Raw genomic sequence first — 25,065 nt, 5'->3', positions numbered from 1 at the left:
TGTTGAATAATAAATGTCCCCAACTAAGCAAGCCAAAATCCAAGGCAAACAAACTAGATTGTGCTAGTTTTGGGCAGGTTTTGTTACGGGAACCTGGCAACCCTGCTGGATATCTTGGTTACGGCCCTGATTACACCCATCAGAACTGTTGATCTCATTTTTACAGTCATTTGATTTATAGTCAAACAGGATCGAAACCTAAAAAAATGACAACCACACAAGTTACGTATTTAAAGAAAGGCAATGTTTAATAGAGTTTTGGAAAAAATCACAATATGTACATTTAAAAATACTCGATTTTTGTGAATCTATAGCATGTGGAATATACAGAGTCGAATAGTGGAGAAACAAAACCAAGAAACCCAAACTTAAAATAGAGAAGGGAAATATAAAGATATAAAGACTGCCCCCTATAGACTGGGAGAGAAAACAACAAAAGAGGAAAAGCAATTCACTGACAGTCGAAGCTGATTTTTTTGGTTGATTGAGAAACAATAATAAAGGTTGATTTCCTTCATCAAATCAGATCAAAAGAGGAAAGAATGCTATACACCATACATTTATGAATGTTATATGTTTATGATACTGTAAAAGTCTATTGCAAAAGAGGTGCAAAAGCTTCTATGCAAGTCATACAAAAAAGTCCACTAAATTGAATTCTTCTAGGTAGCCAATGCTGTTATTCTGTCCTAATGTGTAAAAACACTTACAACTCAAATGTGATTTGTGGCTTGTCTAGAACTAGATTGCTTCCTATTGCTGACTGCACTGAGAGAGGATATTGCCTTCAGGAGGAAATACAGTCTGAGTTGCAGACTAAATCTTATTTATTAGGAGTTATAGCATTAGGATCTGTGTTAGTATGCCCGATCGAAGTATTTAGTAGACTCGCTGTTACACTATAACATGTGAAGCTGGACTGGCTCCTACAGGCTTCCGTAGATTCTCTTGATGACATCACCTTCCTCCTTCTCGAGGATGCCTTTATCGATGTACGCGTCCACCTGCTGGTCCATGAAGTCCCTCAGCTTAGAGAGGTCGTAATCTTACAAACGCAAACAGAGAGAAGAACACAGAAACTCGTCAGACGGACGAAAGCACTTCACTATAGGGACTCTGGAAATGGTGCCATTTGTGTGCCCCAATAACTTAATATTCATACAAATAACTCATATTCAACTTAAAACTAATACAAAAAAGTTCAGCATACTTTGGTCACATTAACCAAAAGAGAAACATAGGTTTAATGTGTAATGCATTTGCAAATTTCCGTTTATCATCAAAATATAAGCTAGTTGAATGTCACTCATCTTCATTTCACAACACATCACTGTTAAAATGATTTTCGTGTAAGTAAGGCAATGATTATTGTGAGTTCTTTTTATAAGAAAATACTATTTTAGTCTTTCTTCAAAATTGTGTTACAATATAATGTGTAAGTCAATGTGTTACATGCCGTATAGTGAAATGTATTAGCAATATCAGAGTACATTTTCATTGATGTTACATATTTAAAAATGCTACAACTTTACTGCAAAGTAACATTAAATAATGAATATATATATATATATATATATATATAGGCTATATATAAATTATATTTTTTTAATGATTATTTAATACTAAACAAATAAATAAATGCAATATTTTTTCCCCTTAAAAATAAAGGTTTGATCTTTCAGACATGTTAACCAGAGAGGTATTATAAATATATATATATATATTTACAGTTTTTATTGCTATTTCATTACATTTAAATGTATATTGGCCTCATTGAGCTCAAACATTCTAATCCGTTGGACTCAAAAAATCATGGTGATCAATTTTTGGCAGTGAATAATGTGGTGTGCTTTAGTTATGTACACTAACTTATTCATATTATGAACTTGAATGAAAAAAAGAAAAGAAAATATGTTTAAATTTATACATATAAATCACATAAACTAAATGGTCCATTCCATTGTTCCATTAAGATTTATACAAAATGTTTTATTAAGCTCTATTTTGTTTTACTTTTAATTCTTGAGTTTATATTATTCTTGAGAATAACATGAATAATATGTAAGGATTATTCAATTCAATTTGATGGAATTTTTCTATAACATTTAAATTAGTAAATCTTAAAAAAAGGTTCACAATTGTTTTTTATTTTTTTGTGTAGTAATGTTTCAGTTAAGTTTGGTGTTTTAATAATGTTTTAGTTAAGGCCGCATTTTTACACTGAACGTCAGTTTTGTAAAAAGTTTAGATCTATTGAGGGTGGCACCGTGGCAACATGTTTCAGAAGAGAATTATTATGGGTTATATAAATCTCTGAGTAGGTTGAAATAACACACTGTCCCATGCTATTGGTACTTTGGAAGGCTAAGTCTTGAAAAGACAATACTTGAAATGTGTGATTGTATGTTTTCTGTAGAAATGTTGTTATTAACTCTGGATGTCAAAGGTCACAGTAATGCCTGAGAGTTACCATGCAGAAATCATATTCTAAATTCACAGTTTTTGGCAAAGCATGTGTGTGCGAGTGTGTTTGAGTACATTGTGTGGGCTGAAAATGCTGGCTATCAGCAGAGCGTGTTTTCGCACGTTTGTGTGCGTGGGCTCTGGCAAAATGTGTAGACCAGTGGATTCTTCCTACACTGACCATTACAACTGAATACAACTGGACAGTCCTCACAGACACGAACAGGGCAGTGGAGTTTCCTCCAGACCTTACAAAAAACGCTGAAATTGTGTATCTAGGTATTTATATCTGGTGGTCTAAAACATGTTTATTTCATGGATATCGATGAGTTGAATTTTTTGATATGTTAGCCAAGGCAATTTTTACTTTTTGTTTTAAGTAATATCATTCAGTGCTCTGCCAACTGTAAAGCTTTTAGTTTAATAGTAGTGAAAGTTTTCTGTGGAAGATTGTTTCCGCCAATGAATAAAAATCAAAAAGGTAATTGTGACTTTTTTCTCATGATTGCGAGTTTACTTGAAATTTTACATTTTGCAATTCTGATATTTTTTCTCGACCCATCGATATCCATGAATTGCGACAAAAACTTGCAATTCTGACTTTTTGTCTATTAACTAAAAGTCAAACTAAAAAGTATTTTTCCACAAAATTGGACTTTACAAATCACAATTGCAAGTTTATATCTCGCAATTCTGACGTTTTTCCCCAGAGATTCAGACTTTTTTGGAAAGTTTGTTTCTATCCTGGAATTAAAAAAATTATTAAATTTAAAAAAAAAAAATTATGGAAGCTTGTTTCTATCCTGGAATTTAAAAAATGTAAAGATAGTTTGCACATTTTTATCTCACAATTGCAAGAAAAAAAGTCAGAATTGCAAGGATGTTTTTTATATATAAAAAATTATTTCTCGTAATTGTGAGTATATATATTTTCAGCAACCAAATAAATACAGACTTGGTAAGCATAAGAGACTTCTTACAAACCCCAGACATTTGAACAGTAGAGCAAAATAATCAGAACAAGCGCCAAAAATGTATGTTTAAGGGTCCATTTACATGACACTAGTTTCAACTAAAAATAGAAAACTTTTTTTTCGTCTCCATGTAAAAAAAAAAAAAAACTTGAATTTGTGAAAACGGTGACGTCATTCGCATACGTATTACGTGTTCAGCCTATTGCCGCGTAGGGCCCTATTTAAAACAATCTGAAATGCAAGTAGAAACGCGAAACGCAAGTAACTTTGTGGGCGGATCTCGGGCGCTGTTGCTATTATACCGGCGGGATAAATTACTCTTGCGCCGACGCAAATCTAAAATGGGTTGGTCTGAAGTAGCTACATTACTCAGGTGTGGTTTGGCCGTAATGTGAAATAAGCCAATCAGAGCGTCATCTCACATTCCCTTTAAGAGCAGGCGCGCTTGTTCCATGGCGGATTGCTATTATAACGGCGGATTTGCCAGGAGCACGCAGCTTAATGATGGTAAAGGTGATTCCGCAGTCTTCAGAATTTAGTTTCCTGGTTCTTGACGGACAACGCACATTGTCAGATGATGTCCTTATATACCTATGTGTCTTGCCACTATTGGTCAAACAGGTTTGATCCGTCATTACTACAATTAGCCTGAATAATTTGCGTAAATGTGTAAGCTATATTTATGCCTATTTTTCACATCTTCATGGACACCACAATGATTACTTGTAATATTTTTTCTTGTAATTATGTATGGTTTGCAAAAATGGGAACTGCTGCGTCTGTGTAGATGAGAGAAGCAAAGTGTATGTGCGTTGTGCACACGCTATTATGGCCAAGCATGTAGAGATTTTGTGTAGAGATGTTCACAAAATAGGAATGATGCATGCGTCGGTGTACAAAGTCAATTGCGCTGGGTGCAAAATAGGGCCCGTAATGTTTCTTTGCAAAGTGACATCGTCTGCCCGGCAGCACGATACAGAGTTTTTAGTCGTTTTCGGTTTCGCAGATCCGTGTGAACGGGGATCGCTTTGACAACGTTGTCATCTGTACACGAAAAAAGCAAAGGAAACAAAGGAAAAACCTTTCGGTTTTTATTACATTGTTGTCATGTAAACATACCCTAATTAAGGATGAGATTTTTATTTTAGTTGTAAGATCTGTTTGTGTTCTGGATTTAAAAGAGTTTCAGACAGCTTTACAACTCAAATAATTCAAAGAAAGTAACAACCCACATTCTTTACAAGCAAAACACTCTTCCTCTCTATTTTTTCCCCTGTCTTTGTCACACATGCCTATCTTACAATCATTCTCCAGATTCCCATGCAATGCATGCCACTGTTAATTTAATTTCCCTAGAATCAATGGACAAAGACTTGCACACACATTAGCAAAGCCTTTCAGACGGTCTGTTTGAGAGAGAGAGAGAGAGAGAGAGAGAGGGTGAGCACCTGAGAAATCAGCCATCTAACCTTATTTGACCCATAAGAATAATTGTGTTTGTATAAATGTAATTACTTAAGTTAATTCGGTGATGTTCAATATTATTATTTTTTTACTTAAATTAATCTTGTTAATTTAGATGTTACCATTTAGGTTGCTATTTTTCAGTGACCAAACTAAGTCTCATCTCCAACAGCGAAAAAAAAAAACTGATGCAAAAGCAGAACTCAGAACTATAGCTGCACTTTTTCGAGCCTTTCTTTTTGAAAACATATTTTGTAAAATGTTTTTGCTGAATGTGCTTTTTCAATTTCTGGGTCTAAGCAAATCACACTTGGTTTACAGTAATATTTTGTTATTTAGAAAATTAAAGTTTACTGTCATACATGTGTGACTTAAGTTCTTAAAATATTTTGCGATGCTGTATTTATTAATAAAAAACATAAATCATAACATTGTGCTGAAAGAAAGTCAATTTTAGGATTATAACACGTTTTTGCATTGTAACATTAATTTCATAACAATTAAATAGGCTCTTTTACAAAGTCTTGATTTTGTTTTTGTGGTCTACTAGAATAGGTTCTCAGTAATGCATTTAAAATAAGGTAAATTGTTTATACATCATGGAATTATTAGTTTTAGATTCTTTAATTTATTCGGATCTAAATAAAAACATAGAAGAAATTCAGCAATGAGAATGAGAGATACAATTTGGCTTTGTTTGCTTTATGCAGAACAATATTCTTCTTTTGTGTGTGTTGGTGTGTGGTGTGTGGTGTGTGGTGTGTGGTGTGTGGTGTGTGTGTGTGTGTGTGTGTGTGTGTGTGTGTGTGTGTGTGTGTGTGTGTGTGTGTGTGTGTGTGTGTGTGTGTGTGTGTGTGTGTGTGAGATATGAATATGACCTGGACATGACAAGCTGCTTCTAATGAATCTGTTTTGAATATGAACAATAGAACAACAGTTCTCATCTCAAAACACACTCTCATTTTCTGAGCTGAGCAGACGATGCCTGAAGAACACAGATAGTCACTCAGCCTCATGCTGGCTGGTATAAAGAGAGGAATACACAGATCTTTTGTCCAAAACACAGCAGACTTACAGCGCCGTAACAGAGCCAAGCTCATCAAACCGACGCATATTCATGAGCGCTCTCACCCACGCTTATTTTAATTGCAAATTAAGGGAAAAAAGAGTCTTTAATTTGACTGTTCTTCTCCATGTTTCTATGTAACCTTGGGTTAGGGGTCATACAGCTCTAAGAAAATGTAATAATCAAACATAAAATAACATTGCATAATCTTCACGTATGCATTAAATATATATATTAATCATTGGTAAAGCTACAACAGTTTTTTCTTTCGTTCTTTCTTTAACATTAATGTCACAGAACAGAGGGTTATTTTAGGCTGCTGTCACTTTAAGACCGAATGCATGAGCCGTGTTGCATCCAACAGGCTATATTTACACACAATGACTTTCTTTCTTAATTGTTTACATTCAGCTAAGACATAAATTACTGTGTTTACTGTGATACTTGTCAAGACGGCTATGTTGCCTTAGTTTTATGTGTATTTGTCTGTTCAAGTGCAAGACTTGAACAGACAAATCTTGCATTTGAGCAACTGTACTCTTGCACTCTGCATGCGCGCTGTGGATGAAGCGCCATGTGCTTCACACCAGACGCGTCGCGATCTCAAGTTCAAGGCGGCAGCGCAAAACAGTGAATCTAATCACCATACAGACAAAAAGTTCACTTCAAGAATGAAAAAAAAATTTGTCTTCCATGTGTTTTGCTGTAAAAACTGTGCACTGTACGGAAACAGAAAGGACGATCTAGTAGCCTATATCTCTTCATAAGCAGACTTTATTAAACAGGTACACAGAAAGAAAATACTGAGCCTAGGGTGAAGTCATTATGTAGATACATTAACAATGCTTTGAGACAAATTGGGCCTGTCATTTAAAGGAAAGCTACGTGACTGGCGCTCTGTGACACGGCAGGATTTTGAACAGCTCTGCGCTTGTTAGTTGCAAAACACAAAGGTTTAAGAATTAAGGGGGTCGCCCTTTATTCTTAATCGTCAGTATTTTGCAAATAACATATTCTCTTAATATTCAACGTTAATACATTAACAATGTGCAGCGCTACCGCACGTCAAAATAAATGCTACTTAGCAAAATAAATGCTAAGAGGAGGTGAAACGGAAGTAGCTAATTAAATTGGGGTGGCACCCGGGGTGGCCAATCAGATGGCACCCTGAACACCCCTCTGGCTCCGCCTCTACAAAAATCTAGCAACAGCCTAACATCTTTAAACTGTATTGTGCATAGGCTGCTGACCTATTACACTAATCTGACCACTGTCTAATTAGAATGTGGAAATTGATTTATCCCTTAATTCAGTTGTATCTGGATAATATTACTAATAAAATGGACAGAGTATATGCATTAAAACAATAAAACAAAAGACAGTGCGCATATCTGCTGGCTTGAATCATGATTAACTTAAGAGCAAATACAGCACATTCTCTGTCCATGTCAGCACATGTATGTCATATCTGATGAACATTTACCTTCTTTGTTGCCTTCCTTGTTGTGCTTTTTCAGCCATTCAATGTTCTTCCTGATTGCATCCAGATAACTCTCAGACTTCCCAGGATGACCTGACAGACAGAAAGTATTATTAAACCCCCGAATCACCAGGAAAACTACCACAAAGAGATGATTCCTATCTTCCTCTGAGCCAGTTTAGTTCAATTTGTCCAATTATCAGATGATTTTTTTTCACATGTGACATTATTTTATGACTAATCCTGTTTTCAAGGTTGGAATTTTGACCAGTGACAGAAGAAAACATTCTTGTTTGTTTAAATTAATATAACTTAATCAGTATTTTGCAAGAGAATACAGAGGTGAATAAATGGTGCTTTTAGAATAGATGTATTTTTACAATCAAGTGCACATTTGTACACAGATCCCTTTGGCGTTATGAAAGTTTCCATAGCAACAAATCATTTCCGTAAGTGCATCAATTCTGAACCCGTCATCTCATAATTGTGGCAATCCTGACATAAAAGCAGCATTAATGTATAATGGGTGTGCTCTAAATGGTTCTTAGGTAATAAACCATAGTGATTATCACAGTTTTTAACAATAAAGTACAGTACATTTCAAAGAATCAATAAAAGTCTCCCTTAACATGGTCTCATTCATTGCTGTCAGTTCACTCCGAGCGTTACAGCGATGCCCTCAATCTGTTGGGCTGCGGCAGAGTCTCCCTATGGGACTGACTCTCTCTCTGTATCTCTATAACACTCATACTGCAGTCTGGCTGTATGTTTCCAGTGGAGTTGCAGGCTAGTTTCGTATTTAATAATGCAGGCTTATCAGTGTATCTGCCTCAGTGCTTCTGCTAGCATGCTAAACAGCTCAATTACACCAGCAGAACCTGAGAGGCTTTTAATATGACCCAAAACCATAAACATGCTGGTGAAAATGTGACTATGATACAGGATCCTTGTACACTCACTGATCTCTGCAGCAGCCTGGACGTCTTTGGTTGAGTCTTTCAAGGACTCATACTCCTTCTGCATCTTGGCAGCTTCTGTTTTGGTGTTGTCATCATCATCCGCTGCTTTTCCTGGAACGAGGTGGGGAAACAGTATAGTGATGCCAAAGTGTTCCTGAGCAGAATCTGCAGTGAATGACTTGCAGTTTGCAGTGTTGTGACCTGCGCTGGTTTGAGGTGTGGTGGTGGTTCGGATTTGGGCGATGATTTACCTGTAGGCGGCGTAATGCTGAGAGGAACCAGAGATTTGCCCAGCTTGTTCTTGGTCTGCAGGGCAATCATTGCATCCAGATTTTCTGTGGGAAAAACATAATATTTATAAATACAGTGATGATTAATTAAGCGATTTGGAGACTGTGGGCCATACACCAGGCGCGACGCAAGGGTTTTTGCTAGTTTCATCCTGACATACAGTAGTTTTCATTTCCACATTGTTTAAATATTTTTGCACCCATCTGTTCGCCCATGAAAACGGTGTGTTCAGGCGCATTGTCAGCGCCGTTGCTATTTTTAGGCAACTGAAATACACTGCGCCAACTGAAACCTGATCTAAAGTCAATGGCGCAATATTTTTTTTTGTTATTTAAAGAGTGTGTTCGTAATGTGCGCCTATAGACGGGTCCACAACGCGCGTACACTTTGTCCTGTAGTAGATGGTCTGCTTGCGCACTTTAACCTCGCGCACATGCAGATCAGTTTCTTTGCTAAAGAAGCGTTCAGTTTTTCCGCTTGCAAATTCCGCCATGTAAATAGCGCAACTGGCTTTTAAAGGCAATGGGAGATGAGACGGATTGGTTTAATACACGTTACGCTCAAAACACACACATTACCTAAGTGCGCTTGCACTGTGCGCTTTAGAACATGCGCTTAGATCGTTAAAATAGGGTTACTGTATTTTTCTAGTAACACTCTACATTAAGGTCCCACTAGTTAACATTAACTAGTTCATGCATTAACTAACATTAACTAACAATGATCAATACATTTGCAACAGTATTTATTAATCTTTATTAATGATAGTTAATAAAAATACAACTTTTCATTGTTAGTTGATGTTAGCTCTATTAAATAAGATTAACAGATACAACTTGATTTGAGTAATGTATTAGTAAATGTTGAAATTAACATTAACTAAGATTTATAAATGCTCTAGAAGTATTTCTCATGTTTAGTTCATGTTAAGTAATGTTAAAATTACCGATTTTTAAAACTGTATAATATTAATGGTAACACTTTATTACGGTGTTCCACATTATACATTCTATTAAAGGGCACCTATTATGGAATTTTGAAATGTACCTTTCATGTAGTGTGTAACATAGATCTAAGTGAACAAAAACATCCTGCAAAGTTTGAAATCTGAAAGTGCACCGTATATAAAGTTATTGTCTTTCAAAAGTAAGAGTCGACTCTGAGTCATTTTTATGAATCGTTAGAAGACCGAAGCTTTTTCTCTGACTAGATGACGTCAACTTGTCAAGTTATTTGAATATGATACGCCCACTTATTGCGCTCCAAGGCCAGCAGGGATAACATCATGGCGACGAGACGCTGTGTTCTGAAGTGCGACTCAAAAGCCAACTTTTTTCATCTGCCCAAGGAGGAGCATTTGAAGCCTAAGTGGCTACAATTCATATACAACTATACCACAGAAGTATAGTCCGAGCCTTGTGCTTTGTTCGCGCCATTTTTAAGACGATTGCTTTTTAAATGCAATCAAACTTGGATTCGCGAGCCGGCTGATATTGAAGGAAGGTTCAGTTCCAAGTGTATTTGCATCAGCTTCCTCCTCCGTATCACAACCTGTAAGTGTTAATAATAATTGTTGCTTTTATGTTTTATGTTTTATGCTTAATAATTATTTTGTTTGTTGTGTAAGCACCGTTTAGCTTCTAGGTCTTCAATGACAATTGTATTGAGATATGTGAAGTGTTTGTCGTTGTTTTCGGAGTTGTCTTAAATAATAGAGTAATACCTCGTAGTAACGTAACTGAATTTTTTTTGTTGTAAAAACGTTATGTTTATGCATCGGGCTAACGCAAACAAAGACTGATTGTGCTTTTACAATATGAACTGGGCTATGCTCGCTAACATAACATTAAATTCTTTATCTTATTTTTAGTTTTTTACTACAAACTACAAAGCAGTGGACTATAATCATTATTATAACACGATTTAATTGATAAAAGCATCATTGTACTCCGTGTTAAACAATAAGTATTATCTCTGTAAACACTGCTGGGTCATCTGACCAATCGCAGATTAGCGTCGCGCAGAGGAGGGGTTTGAAAAATGAGTCGTTGAACGAATCATTTGGGAGTCGGTGAGCAAATCAGGTAAAAATAAATGCATATTATACGAAAACAAAAGTGTTTTTTTGTCATTGCATGCATGTAAAACTGTTGTTGGGGACTCCCAAAACAACATTAGGAACATTTTAAATGTCATAATAGGTGCCCTTTAACTATAAGTAACTTTACAACTTTTTTCATTTAGAGTTTTAGGAGACTATTAGTTTAGGGTTAGTACAATAAGTTGACATGTTGGGCCATTTACACGACACAGTTAATTAAAAACGGAAAACTTTTTACGCATTTTGGCCGTTCATTTAAACGACAACAGCGTTTTGGGGGCCTGAAAATACAAACTTTTGAAAACGGGATTCAAAGTGCAAGTTTTTGAAAACTATAACATTATCGTCTCCGTGTAACCTACAAAAACGTGAATTTGTAAAAACGGTGACGCATGTGCATTACATGTTCAGTCGATAGGTACGTAATGTTTCTTTACAAAGTGGCATCACCAACTACTGGCCTGGCATACATATATAAATACAAATACAGCGTTTTTAATCGTTTTCGTTGATCTGTGTGAATGGGGAAAAAAGCTACAGTTAGAGTAATGTCCATTTGTTCTTTCTCAGAGGTAAAAGAGCGTATGTTTTAATAATAAGAATTATATTTAACAACAGAGAGCTGCTTCCAACAGTCCATATGCAGATGTACCCTGCTCATTATGTGTTGTGTACACACTTTTTGTGTCTTGGAGCTGTTTGCCATAGACAAACACACACACATTAGGGCACAATGATCATCTCATGTTTAAACCACAGCAGATCAATAACCAGCCGTATCCTGGCAACACACCCTGCCATTCCATTTGATCTTTACAGCGTGTGTCATCCTGTGGCGCAGGTTGCCAGAGTAACCCCATTATTACGCAATGGAGAATTCCAAATGGTTATCTGTGTTCTATCAGAACGGCCGTGACCATCTCGTTAGAAAAACACACCGAAGTAATTACACGGAATGAAATAGAGAGAGAACAAAAGAGAGAAACAGGAAGCTGTTTGCTTGGACGTATAAGGGCATGAGATGTTCTGCACATTGCTTATTACAAATCTGCTTATGTCTACTCAAAACAGTGATGAATATAGCTGCAAGCAGCAATCACCGGGGCCAAGCGCAAACAAGACGACAAGACATGCCAAAGTGGCTGGGTGTGTGAGACCAACTGCAGCAAGGAGCAATTGAAGACATTTAAAGATAAATTTTGGCAAAATGGTTGAAAAATCACATACATTAACTAAAAATATGATTATCACTTTCGACCAATAGGTGGCGCATTTACGAAACTGATGTGATGTGGTCAGAGTGAAGTGACAATGACACATACAAAGTTTGGTGTCAATATGTCAAGGCATTGCAGATATAAAGCCTGAATAGTCATTTTGGCATCATGCATCAACTTTGCCACTGCGGTATACGAAAACGGTTTTGCCTATCAACACGAAATCCATAACTTTTACTCAACACGGTCTGGAGATGACACGACCCGATTTTGGAGAAAATCGGACGTTCGGTCTAGGAGGAGTTTGAAAAAGTAGGTTTTAAAAGAAAATAAAGATGGCGGACAGGAAGTTTGACTGACTATGGCAAAATTGGTATCTATGTTTTCAGCATAACCCAATGAATCTATTGAGATCAGATTGTCATTACTATAGGCAAATTTATTCAAAAGTTATTAGCATTTTTGGAAATTTCATTATAACTTTTGACCAAAAGGTGACGCTGTCTCATAATCTTTTGAGTACCTTCAGGGCCTTGTACTGATGACCCATACTGAGTTTCGTAACGATACGTTCATGCGTTCATAAAATACAGCATTTTAGCACATAATTAAAAATGGCCGACAGCCAAAATGGCCAATATGGGAAAATTGGATATCAGTCAACTCAGTATGACGCCCTGAATCTAACGAGACCACTTTTGTGATTTTTGGACAAACCGTTCTGAAGTTATAAGCAAAAACATAAATTCTTCATATCTCCGGACCAGTAGGTGGCGCTGCGCCGAAACGCAGCAGGCAGCCTCAAGTCATGCTTGTGATGACATGTACCAAGTTTGGTCTGAATCCGATAAAGCGTTGCGGAGATACGGCCTTACGTCTGTTTTCGCAAGCGCTACGTAAAATTTTTGTTGCGCGGTATTCGAGAACGGTTATTCGAATCAACTTGATTTCCATAACTTTTTGTCGTCATGGTCTGGAGATGATCTGGTTCAATTTTCGTGAAATTCGGAGCAACGGCCTAGGAGGAGTTCGAAAAAGTAGTTTTTTCGAAAAATTCAAAATGGCGGGGAAACTATTATGACGGAAAATGACGTCATAGGGTGCAGTCGAATCGTCGTGAGCTCAGGAATCAGAGGAAAAAATAATTTTGTTTCTAGCCCTTGTGGTTCAAAAGTTATTAGCATAAACATGAGTGAAACTTTGGACAGCTGGTGGCGCTAGAGGGAGTGAGTTGGAGACTCCAAATTTGCTATGGAGATAGTTCAGGCTGTCCACTATCACTGTGCCAATTTTCATAAGTTTCCCGCAAACGGTTCTATGGGCTGCCATAGACTCCCAGTCGAAACAATGAAGAATAATAATAATAGGAACGCTAACAGATACAATAGGTGCCTACGCACTTTCAGTGCTTGGCCCCTAATTAGTGACACAAAGTGCAAAAACTAAACCCCACGTGGCTCATATTTGCTTTGGACAGTTAGTTGGACAGTCGTTTCAGCATTTGAGGGGACAAATGTTAAATGCGTGACAATTAGGGTAAAGAAGGGGTTTAAGTAGCTTCAGTACGAACTTGATAGTAGCGTCGGCAATATATAATACGTGGATGTGCAATGCAAGAGTTTTTATGTAAATAGGTTGCATACTGCGTTCATCCAATCAATGACACTGACACCACAAATATGCAAATAACAACGTTAACACGGGGTTTAGCATTGTTCGTCAGTTCATGAATACCCAGGATTAATTGTTAACCCCGTGTAAATTATGAACAATGTGAAAAGTGAAGCAAGATAATCCAGGATTCAGTTGATAGAATGACCCTGGGTTAACTATGAAAGGCCCTTATGTTTCTCAACACACTAGGGTACACTTTTGTACACGTTGTAGTAATATCAACTTAAAAAGTTTTACTATAAGGTGCATTTTAAATTTTAAGCGCATTATGTTTTAATAATATTTTGTCATTTTTTTAAGTAGCACTTATTTGATGTGCTGACTTGCATACTAAAGCATGTAAAGTACTCGATTATATTATAAATGTGTTATTCAATATTACATTTTATGGTAATATATTTAAATGTGCTAAATTGCAACTTCACCATTACAAATGTCTAATTACAAATATCAATATAAAAAAAATATAAATAATGTTTTAGTTTACCATAAATGCTTGTCAGTACATTCGGTAGTATAGTATAACCATATTTCAAAGACAATACCTGCATTTAGTATAAATGTAAACTATAATAAAACATTTTTTAATTCCAATTAACAAGCAATTAAGTGTCCAAAACATTACATTCAGTTCATTCAGTATATTCTTTTAAAATGTATTATTTACAGTACGTCATCAATACACTTTTTACAAGTATGCTAAAGTGTATTATTTTCGAGTAGGAATCACTTTTAGCAATGCTTAAGATATTTGGTTAGTACCGGTAAGTATGAAGCGATCTGGTGCTAAATTGTACTTGTATACAGTCAATGTTTGTTGAGTGGTTAATGCGGTTGTCATCATGGAGGAAGCAAAAGTAGCAATATTCATGAGCTTTCATCTTTTCACAAAGTCATAAAAAACACACTTCCGCCAAAACTGTCCCCACAATTTTTTTTAAAGAAAGTGATATCCATGCTGTTGTATGATTGTACACACAGCAAACACTGATGCTGCATCTGCAAAAATCGGCTTCAACTGTTTTTTCTATACTTGATTTGATTGAGGATAAACCTTCCACAAGTCAAAATACAGCTGTTCTCTGTCTCTCTTTCAGGCTGGACAAAGCTTTGTCTCAAGGTGCAAATGCAGTCACATTAAGCTTATCTCGGGGATTCCTTACAGCCCACACACACATACAACATGCCCTAACTAGGCACGACAAACAAGTATTTACTGCTATCCTCACTGAAAGAGAAAATACTGTGTAATGTGAGACAACAGCCAGTCAGAACATATTTGTTGTTTAAACAGCTAAAGTGAAGGAGATAAAATATTCTATGGCTTCTATCAGCTTATCTGACTTTAGGGCATGAGGGTACCTCACTTAAAGTTAGTATAGAGGCTTTCAGTATGGAGATTTAAAAAAAAGCCTTATTCTTGCGCACATAGGCATTAGATCAACATCAGCCTGTTTTGACATATATTAAAGGTCAAAATGGTGACTAAACTTGTTATTGAAACTATAATAACAGCTTTTTTCCAGAGGGACTACCAAGATGGTTGCCAATTGTTCTACTTTATTTACCGGTAACACTTTACAATAAGGTTCATTTATTAAACATTAGTTAATGTATTAACTAACATGAACTAACAATGAGCAATACATTTATTACAGTATTTATTAATCTTTGTTAATGTTAGTTAAAATGAATAAAGCTGTTCATTGTTTGTTCATTTTAGTTCACAGTGCATTAACTCATGTTAACAAGATTTTAATTAAGTATTAGTAAATGTTGAAGTTAACATTAACAAAGATGAATAAATGCTGTATAAGTGTAGTTCATTATTAGTTAACGTTAACTAATGTAGTTAACTAATGTTAACTAATGAACCTTATTGTAAAGTGTTACCTATTTACCTTATTTTTCAACGTAAAGGAAAGCTAGTTCCTGTGAGCGTGCGAGACTTCCGCTTCATTAGCTGCTATAGGTTAATGACTAGATGAATAACAAAGTGCAGTAATTGGTAAAACTATCTATGTTACAAACCATTGTGTTTATGATTACGATAATAAATTAAAATAATATGATAACAAATACCAGTTTGCTGCATCAAAAATATGTCATAAGTATAAGTATTTTGGTCTTACCCAGATAAGACACTCCTTCTTCAGGTGTGATGGTTCCATATTTGACCATCATCTTCACAAAGTCGATCAAGGTCTTCATGATGGTGATCAGGGTTTCTCTCTCCTCTTTATCTTGCTCTGTAAAGCGAGAGGAGAAGGATGTGATAGATTAAGCGATGACAGTAGACTTTAATCTGGATTAATGTGGTGTTTGCTGAAGAAGGGGACAGCTGAGACCACAGGGAATGTGTTTGGCCAGATGGTGATGTTTCTACTGACCTTATAGCTGTTGATTTACTCAATGAGGTGTGTTGTGTTGTGTGTGTTTCGATATGGTCTGTGTGTATTTTGTGTGTGCTGTGTTGTGCTATACTCTGGTGTGTTGTACTGATGAAGTTGCAATTTAGTAAATTTAACATCGAATAACACACTACAATTAAAATGATAATCAATGTGCTTCATGAGCTTTATATGTTAGTAGTCAACATATTCAAATAGGTGTACTTCTTTAAAGCATGACAAGAGATTATTCAAATTAAAATGTAACTAAATTTGACATGTATTTAGTATACTAAAGACCATTGCACACTGAGTCCGAAATTCGCATCCGAAATTTTTGCACGTTAAAAAATAAATACGACCTTACGTTATGTCAATCACGCTTGCACACTGCCTCCGAAACTTTCGTCCGTCATAAAAAAAATCGAAACGGGTACGATTTTCTGCGTTTTTCGCATCCGTAACAAGCAGTTTGAATGGTGTTTGAATGGTGCTTTGACAATTCAGAGCCACCGAATCACGAATACGAAAAAACGCATACGAAAATTTCGGACTCAGTGTGCAATGGCCTTAAGTGTGTTAAGAAATATAGTCAATTCAATCATATTATATGATCTGCAACAACAATTTTTTGTGAAAATATACTTTTTATACTATTAAGCACACTTCCTTTTCACAAGGGGTGGTTTTATTTGTACAGTAGCTTTCTGTGTATTGTGTCATGCTATATTCTATAATGTTGTGTGTTTTATTTTGGTTTGTTTTGTGTGGTTATTTTTTTTGTGTTGTATTATTTGTTATGTATTTTATTTGTTCATATTAAGTTGTTCACAATATATGTTCATATTGCCCAGCTCTCCTGTGGGTGACCCTGCTTTCACCAAATGCAACATGTTCCTGGATCAACATTCTAATCATCCAATCAGATTTGAGGAACACGTTTAACGTTTATGTCAAGTTTAGGCTTAAAACCAGGATTAGGTGCTTCTACATCAGTGTTATTAATATTTACTATCATTCCCTCTGATTGTAGGGATAAGTTATGGGTAGAGTTAGATTTAGGGGTTTTCGGACAGGAATGTGACAAAATCGGACAAAATATGTTGATTCAGTAACAAAATCAAGTCTTCAGTAACAAAGTCTTACTTGGCCAAATCCCAGTGACCCTCTACTGTGGTGTGTTGAACTCTCTTTTATCATTTTATGTTGTATTTTGTTGTGGTATATACCTGTGTTATATTTGTGTTGTGTTGTCTACCTGAGTCAAGGCTCTTTAGGAGTCTGTAGAAGTTGGGGAAGAACTGAAGGTCCTGCAGTCCGTCTTCAGGGTTCAGTTCATTTCTGTCATTCCCGTCGCTCACGGCGTCCCATGAATCATCTGCCCTCACTGTGTCATCTCTACTCTCCTCCTCCGGTTCTTCATCACCATTATCATCATCGCCACCATCATTATCACCTTCATCCTCTTCCTCGTATCGTCGGCTAGGCCTGTCTTCCTCGTCCTTAAAGTCCCCCTGTGGTGAAAATCAAGCTTTTAATGTTAATTATATGCCTATGTGGTGTTTATAATATGGTTAAAGACAAACCATGTGCAAATTCAGAAGTACGGAAGCCCTGAACCGCAACGTTAAAAAAAAAAAATCCGTAAAAAAACATTCTAGTATTTCGAGATTAAAGTAAAAATATTTAAAGATTAAAGTCGGAATATTTTGAGAGTTAATATTTAATTCAATTGGAAACACTCGCTCTGTGCCAGTGGACCCGCACCGTTATGAATGGCAGTGCGACAATGTGAAACAACAGCAAGCACACACGCAACTTCTACGGAAGACTGTATTCTCATAGCTTTCGACTTTATTCTCGAAATGTTTCGACTTTATTCTCGGAATGTGTTGACTTTATTCTCTAAATATTTCGACTTTATTCTCTAAATATTTCGACTTTATTTGAAATATTAAAAAAATATATAAAATTTTGAGATTAAAGTCGAAATATTTCGAGAATAAAGTTGAAATATTACGACTTCAATCTCGAAATGGTATTTTTTTTTGTTTTACGTTGCGGTTCAGGGCTTCCGTACTTAAGTCAACACCATTGCTGAGTATTTTCTCCTTAAAACGGCAGTGAACTAAAGACAGACTCAGAAATGTGTTTCTGACGTCACAAACTACCTTGTAACCAATCACGTCAAGGCTAATTTGCATATTCATAGAACCACATATACTAAATGAGGCAAAGGGTGTGAATATATATTACATTCAATATTTCGCTTAAATATCTCATTTCGGTGATCAAAGATGAATTTTAAGGGACACAATTATTGACTACAGGGGGACTTTGACATGAAGAATCCAAGCAAACAGCACATATATATATACATATATACATATATATACACAGTTATATACAGTTTATATAAATTCTCTATAAACACATAGTTGGTAGAAACACTAGTCAAACACTCGTACCATATTGTTCTGTGTGTCTTTATCTGCGTTTACGGGGTAGTCCATACTGAGGTCTCCAATCATGTTCTCTTTGGCGTTTTTAGTGATCAGATCCTGCAGGGCTTCAGCAACTTCATACTCCAGCGTCTCTGCCTGACTGTCTGTGATCTGAAGGACAAACAAAAGAACACAACATCTGCTAGAACAATCAATTCACAGAGGGATTATTGTATGACAATCTATTTTCCATGCAATTCAAGCTGGTTAAACGGGAATTTGTTCCCCTAGAGCAATTAATACATAATAAATTATGTTTATTGCATGGTTCATCAACACTGTAGTTATCAGAATCACTGCTCATGCCACGATTTGAATTTCTTACTAGGCCCAGCTTGAGCAGTTTAGACACAATTCTGTCAAACACTCCTCTGTCATCCTCTTCGTAGATTTTGTTGGCGATTTTCTGGACGATGTCCTGAGCTGTTAGCGGAGTCCCGTCCAGCTGCCGAAAGCTTTCAGGGTCATCTGAAACCGAACACATGAAAATATTTCACATCTCTCCATTTAAACAAAATGATCAAAACTGAATATTAAAAGCTAAGCATGAAAACTAAGGATTACTATAACAATAAAGTTTAATAAAGTTTTAATAACAGTATTAATTGTATGAAATTAGAGACAATAATTATGTCAACACAGAGGAACGATATGGAATCACTTTCAGAACGATTTTTTTCCCCAGTTTATGAAGTTTATGCCTATCAGAATCCACCCGACTTTAAATAACTCAAGCATTTGAAGGATGGGACAACATAACTGCAGCTCATGCTTATAATAAACAGAATGTAATCATTCTTGGTGTGAACAGACCTTTGCTGTAACATTACATGGCTCTCTGAATTTATGATTGGTTTATGGAGGCACTCTGGGGTCAAATATTAATACCACTAAACGGCCTAAGTTTCCTACATTACTGTAGTGTAGTCTCTTTTTCTCACATGATAAAATATTTCAGTTTTAAAAAAGCATAAAAGTGTTTCGCCTCTGGACCCTGATCACCATATTACGTTTTTTCACAATAATAACGGCTGACTATACCTTGCTTACTAATAACCTTTCATAAGCAGATTTTAGAAAGTTTGAATGAGCTAAAGGGAGTGCATCCATATGCTATATGATATTATATAACACTTTCACATTTTATGTCAAGAAGTGAGAGTTTGTGTCTTTTAGATGATAAATAGCGAATATCTATTAACAGAGATTCTGGTAATAGATTAGCTTCCATGTCTTTTTAATTTGAAATCGGTGCTACCTGACTAGAGAAAAAGAGAAAAGGAAGGAAAACACCCATAATGCACTGGGCATGTTGCCGTCCTAGGCCACTTCCAGTCTGCGCTTGCATGGCTTGACCAGAGTTAAATATCACATTGCTTTAGTAGGAAATACTTCTTAGCAAACTTTTTTTTTTCACAATGATTTCAACTTCATTTACATATAGCCTACTACTGATATTTTAACAATAAAACTTGGTTTGAAAATCAGTGAACTCACACTTTAAAGACCCCATGATAATGTTGGACAAAAAAAAACACCCCACACACACAACGAAAGGTGCATGGTCCGTAGGATTATTTTTCAGTGCGTTGTATTTGAAACTAAAATTATTTTATCAAAAGCCTACAAAAGCTCTTAAAAAGCAAGACTGAGTAGGAGGAGAATGTGTGAAACAGAGATCTGAATGTTGGAGCTGGGATCTGCCAGCAATTCTTGTCTGTCTGTCTGTTGTAATTCCTGTAACCCATTGAAATCACGCAAAAACACCTCCCACTCTGTTATCTGCCATTATCTACCACAGAGATCGACTTACACTGCCATGTTCGCTTCCAGTAAACTCACCATCTGCCTGAAACGTGAAACTGATCAAAAGTCTGATGCTTATTCTAAAAGAGAGTCAGAGGTCCTAGGTGGTCAGAGTGCTTACTGTATATTAAACGACTGTGATACGGTAAACATGTAATAAATTGACACATGACTGGCCACATGTACAACACATATTCAGAAAAATGGTCGGTGAGGTAATAAGAACCACATAGAAGAGATACTGTTATTCCTAAACACCAGAATAACTAAAGTAAAGCATAGCACAGTTTGTCAAATTTTCTGCCGTGTGTAGCACCTACACCTCCGCAGGACCCTTCCGAAGGATACCAATAATGGAATCGAGCAGCTGACGTTTATTTTTAAACGGGGGTATTACTAGGTTAGAAGGCTTTTAATGTGTGTGTAGTGTGTCTGTCAGGTTTAGTCTGACAGTCCTGTTGTAGGAGACTGTGAGGTTTAATGCTACAAAACATCCAGTACAGCGGATAATCCTCTCTCTCTCTCTCTCTCTCTCTCTCTCTCTCTCTCTCTCTCTCTCTCTCTCTCTCTCTCTCTCTCCAAAATACCTCCTGATTGACCTATGGTGTCTGCCACCTGTTCCTGTATTTAGATCACATACAGTCATAGGGAGGGATTAGCATTTTCAAAGTGGGAGATAATATGGCTTTTGACAGGTCTAAACAATAACAACAACAGCAACAAAAATATTCATAGATATACTTTTTTTCTTGAGGTTGGCCATTTTACAATTTAGAATGCAAAAAACGACTAGAAGACAAAAGTAATCCACAAAATGTAATATTAACATAAGAAACACTGCATACAATTGGTTTGTTTTAAGTATGTGAAAAAAGTAGGTATTATAACAATATGTGGACATTAATGTGGTTGAATTTTCTATTTAACCCTATGTATAAATGTCTTTAATTTTGTTAGTTTGATTAAATAATTAAAATGGGTATATATAAATTCTGGTTCATTCGTTACACTCGAGAGGGCAAGCACATTGCATTGTGGGATACATTGTTCCACAAATAGTGTGCTCTTTGGCAAATACAGTGCTATGCATAAGTTTAGACACCCATGCTAAAGTTGACTAAAAAGAGCAATAAAAAATAATCTTTTGGAAATTGAACTTAATGCCTTAATTTAAAAAAATAGGAAAAATCCAACCTTTAAGGACACCAATTTTCTTTGTGAATGAATAATGTATCGTAAATAAATAAATGTTCTTCCTTAAAATACAGGGTGCATAAGTTTGGACACCACTATGTTAAATTCCCATAGAGGCAGGCAGATTTTTATTTTTTTAAAGGCCAGTTACTATATGGATCCAGGATACTCTGCATCCTGATAAAGTTCCCTTGGCCTTTGGAATTAAAATATCCCCACATCATCACATACCCTTCACCATACCTAGAGATTGGCATGGAGTACTTTCCATAAGATCATCTCTCAATGCAAATCAAACCAGCTGTTAGGCTAACTGAAATAAAACCATGCCAATCTCTAGGTATGGTGAAGGCTATGTGATGATGTGGGGATATTTTAATTCCAGAGGCCAAGGGAACTTTATCAGGATGCAGAGTATCCTGGATCCATGAAGTAACTGGCCTTTAAAAATAAAAATCTGCCTGCCTCTATGGGAATTTAACATAGTGGTGTCCAAACTTATGCACCCTGTATTTTAAGGAAGAACATTTATTTATTTACGATACATTATTCATTCACAAAGAAAATTGGTGTCCTTAAAGGTTGGATTTTTCCTATTTTTTTAAATTAAGGCATTAAGTTCAATTTCCAAAAGATGATTTTTTATTCCTCTTTTTAGTCAACTTTAGCATGGGTGTCTAAACTTATGCATAGCACTGTAGTAGGTCATCCGTCTAACCCATGCATGTGTGCAATCAACATATTGTGCACTGAACCCATACCCCATGCATTCTGAATAAACTTTGTTACTATGGTAATTGTAGTTCCTACCTTGGTATTTGTAGTCCATTATATTTTTAGTGGAGTCATAGTCATCAGCCAGTCGTCTGTTCTTAGTAGAGTCGGCCTCATCAGAACCGTACCGCTCATCCTCAGAATCTGAGATGGGAGTCTCGTTGTTTGACTCTTTGGACTTCTCGGCCAGAGACTTGAGGAAAGTGATGTCATCGTCCTCTGAGTTTGATTCTGTCTCAGCTGGTGGTGTTGGCTTGGGTTCTGCATGGAAAAACAGCAAGCAACTGTGAGCTATTGATCACTATGAAGCAATTTGTCCTCATAAGATTAGCTCACCTGTCTTCCTGATGCTGTCAGCTTCTGCAATCTGTTGAAGAAAAAAAAAAAAAAAAAAAATCTTGACTCGTGCTCATTTGTATTTTTTTATGTATTTTTTATTTTGAACTTCAGGCATAAAAATGCCTTCTATTGTCATGTTTTCTAGCAAACAGTAGTTTAGCCTGATGCTTAATATACCAAAGTATATTCATCTGTGTCTTTCACATAACATAGTAATTATCAATAAGTTAGTATTTCTGAAATCACACCTGCTGTTCTAATGGCTTCTCCTCAGTCAGCTCTCGGTTGTACATGCTCTTATCTGGATCAGGAAAGAAACACGCATTCAATAAAGGCAAAGATCAACGATCGCAGATCAGTCTTTTCTCACCTTAAAGGTATAAAACTGAACTTTTCTTTTTGTGTTTCGCAAAAGAAAGAAATGTGGATTTTGGTGGCACTTGACTTATAGCCTTTATATATACTGTATTATAAAAGCATTTTAATGCATTGATTATGCATTGTAATGCACCTTATAATGCACCTTATAATGCATTATATGATCTCATTAATAATTGTAACCACCCGATATAATACATTATAATACGTATCTATATGGTTACACCTTTAGAAAGTATAATGCATTTAAACACGTCAAACATCCAATTTCAAATGTAACATTCTGCGAATAAAGTGTAATAATGGATGTTTTAACTTTGGTTAAAATTATTTATGAAAAGATATGATACATTAAAAGTGTTTTTCTTTTCTTCTTTATTTTTCGTGTTGGTGAACTATCCTTTCTACACTGACCAGGAGGAACGATGAGAATCTGCAGTATCACTACAGTATCAATCTCAGATTACTATTGATTGGTTATTACATCACCAGTTATTACATTTTAAAAAATCTGTGCACCTCTCGCCTATTTGAATCGAGTATGATTTTGATGGAATCAAGACATTAGAGAAGATTATTTTTACCCTAAAGTAAAGATATTATTAATATGCATTTTTTTTTTTTTTTTGAGATCTTTGATGCACTCAGTTGCAACTGTTCGAGAGAAGCTGCCACCAAATAATCGGATTACGGGACAAAAGATTAAAGGCCTTTGAAAACACCAGAGCCCAGAGCTTTATATACAATAAATGGTGAAAACATCAACAACAAAATAAACAATCCAATTCATTCGCCTTCTTTACACATATATGGAGTTAGTAGGCTAGTCAACTAATATGAGTTTTCACTGGCTAATATCTAGAGTGTAAAGCCTAAAATTGTTGGCTACCTGTATTTAAAATACAATTTAATAAGAAATGTGACTGTTGAAATTGAATGAATTTCCTTTACTCATTATTTACTCAAAATTCCCTTTGAAAACAGAGCATCTGCAAGTCCAGATAACTGTTGGTCACGTGGATACTGTCCTTAATACTATCAAATAGTATTATTTATAGTAGTATTAACTGACCGAGCCTATAGGCAACATTATTCTATATTTGTAGCATTTTATTAGGCTACACGCCATGTATGTTATGTTATGTTATGTTTCATTTAATTAAAATAATCGTCTAAATCAAATATTCACTATTTTATAATATATTGGACTGATGTATTGGACTATAGGCTTTTTGGAAATTCAACAACTCACCGTCGGGTCCGGCAGGTGTGGGAAACGCGCTGATCTGCGATATCACAACAAGGACAACCACAAACCCTACGCGTGTTGACGCCATGCTTTAGCTGGTTTCCGAATTGTCGTATAGTTTTGATATGTTTTCTTCTGTGTTGTCCTCTGTGAAGATGAACGGCACCGTCGGTGTGTTTTTTGTGGCACGCGCTGGTGTTGGCTGGATGCCGCGCGCTCTCAGCGCCTCTCCTCTCTATAAGCGCAAAGACTTGAGTTCTGCGGGAGCTGTTGAGTCCCTGCAGTGCTGAAACCAGGTCGCTGGCTATAATTAACAGCGGATAAGCTGATGGGAGCTCCTCGTGTATAACGGGCCCTGATTCCAGCAGCTCATGGATGGAGGAGGAGGAGGAGAACGGCACGGTCACATCCGCCCATGTGCGTCAGTCTGAAGCACCTGCGTCACACGCGCATCTCGCAGTCATTCATGCTGCGGGGCAGTAAACGACCGATGAGCGCCATGAAGAGCAGATAAGAGATAACACAGCAGTCTGATGTGTAAAAAAAAAAGAGAAGAGATTTATGACGATGCAGATTCAAATGCAAAAATAGAGATTTGACCTGCTTTGTTTAATCCACCATTATCTCTGCTTTGAGATGTAGCCTACACTCTTTTTTTTTTGTCAGTTCAGTTTAGAAAATGTACTTCACGTGGTAACATCTACGATAACTGGTTTTGTTTAAATGAAATAAATTATTTAAG

General features: G+C 36.2%; 1 protein-coding gene across 1 annotated transcript; it reads right to left on the bottom strand.

Annotated features, from left to right (window-relative positions):
* Nucleotides 1–223: 223 nt before the first annotated feature.
* Nucleotides 224–24,804, bottom strand: scg3 (secretogranin III). The gene is made up of 12 exons (XM_079620128.1): nt 24,327–24,804; nt 22,945–22,997; nt 22,694–22,724; nt 22,394–22,618; nt 18,909–19,051; nt 18,548–18,694; nt 17,338–17,593; nt 15,822–15,938; nt 8,658–8,741; nt 8,407–8,517; nt 7,451–7,540; nt 224–1,045 (listed from the first exon to the last, which is right to left on the bottom strand). The coding sequence occupies exons 1-12, from the start codon at nt 24,409–24,411 to the stop codon at nt 927–929; spliced, it is 1,461 nt and encodes a 486-aa protein (XP_079476254.1). The 5' UTR covers nt 24,412–24,804; the 3' UTR covers nt 224–926.
* Nucleotides 24,805–25,065: the final 261 nt, after the last annotated feature.

Source organism: Phoxinus phoxinus (genome assembly GCF_949152265.1).
Source record: "Phoxinus phoxinus genome assembly, chromosome: 8".
Lineage (NCBI taxonomy): Eukaryota > Metazoa > Chordata > Actinopteri > Cypriniformes > Leuciscidae > Phoxinus > Phoxinus phoxinus.
The sequence above is the reverse complement of the archived record's forward strand: the minus strand, read 5'-3'. Positions and strand labels throughout refer to the sequence as shown.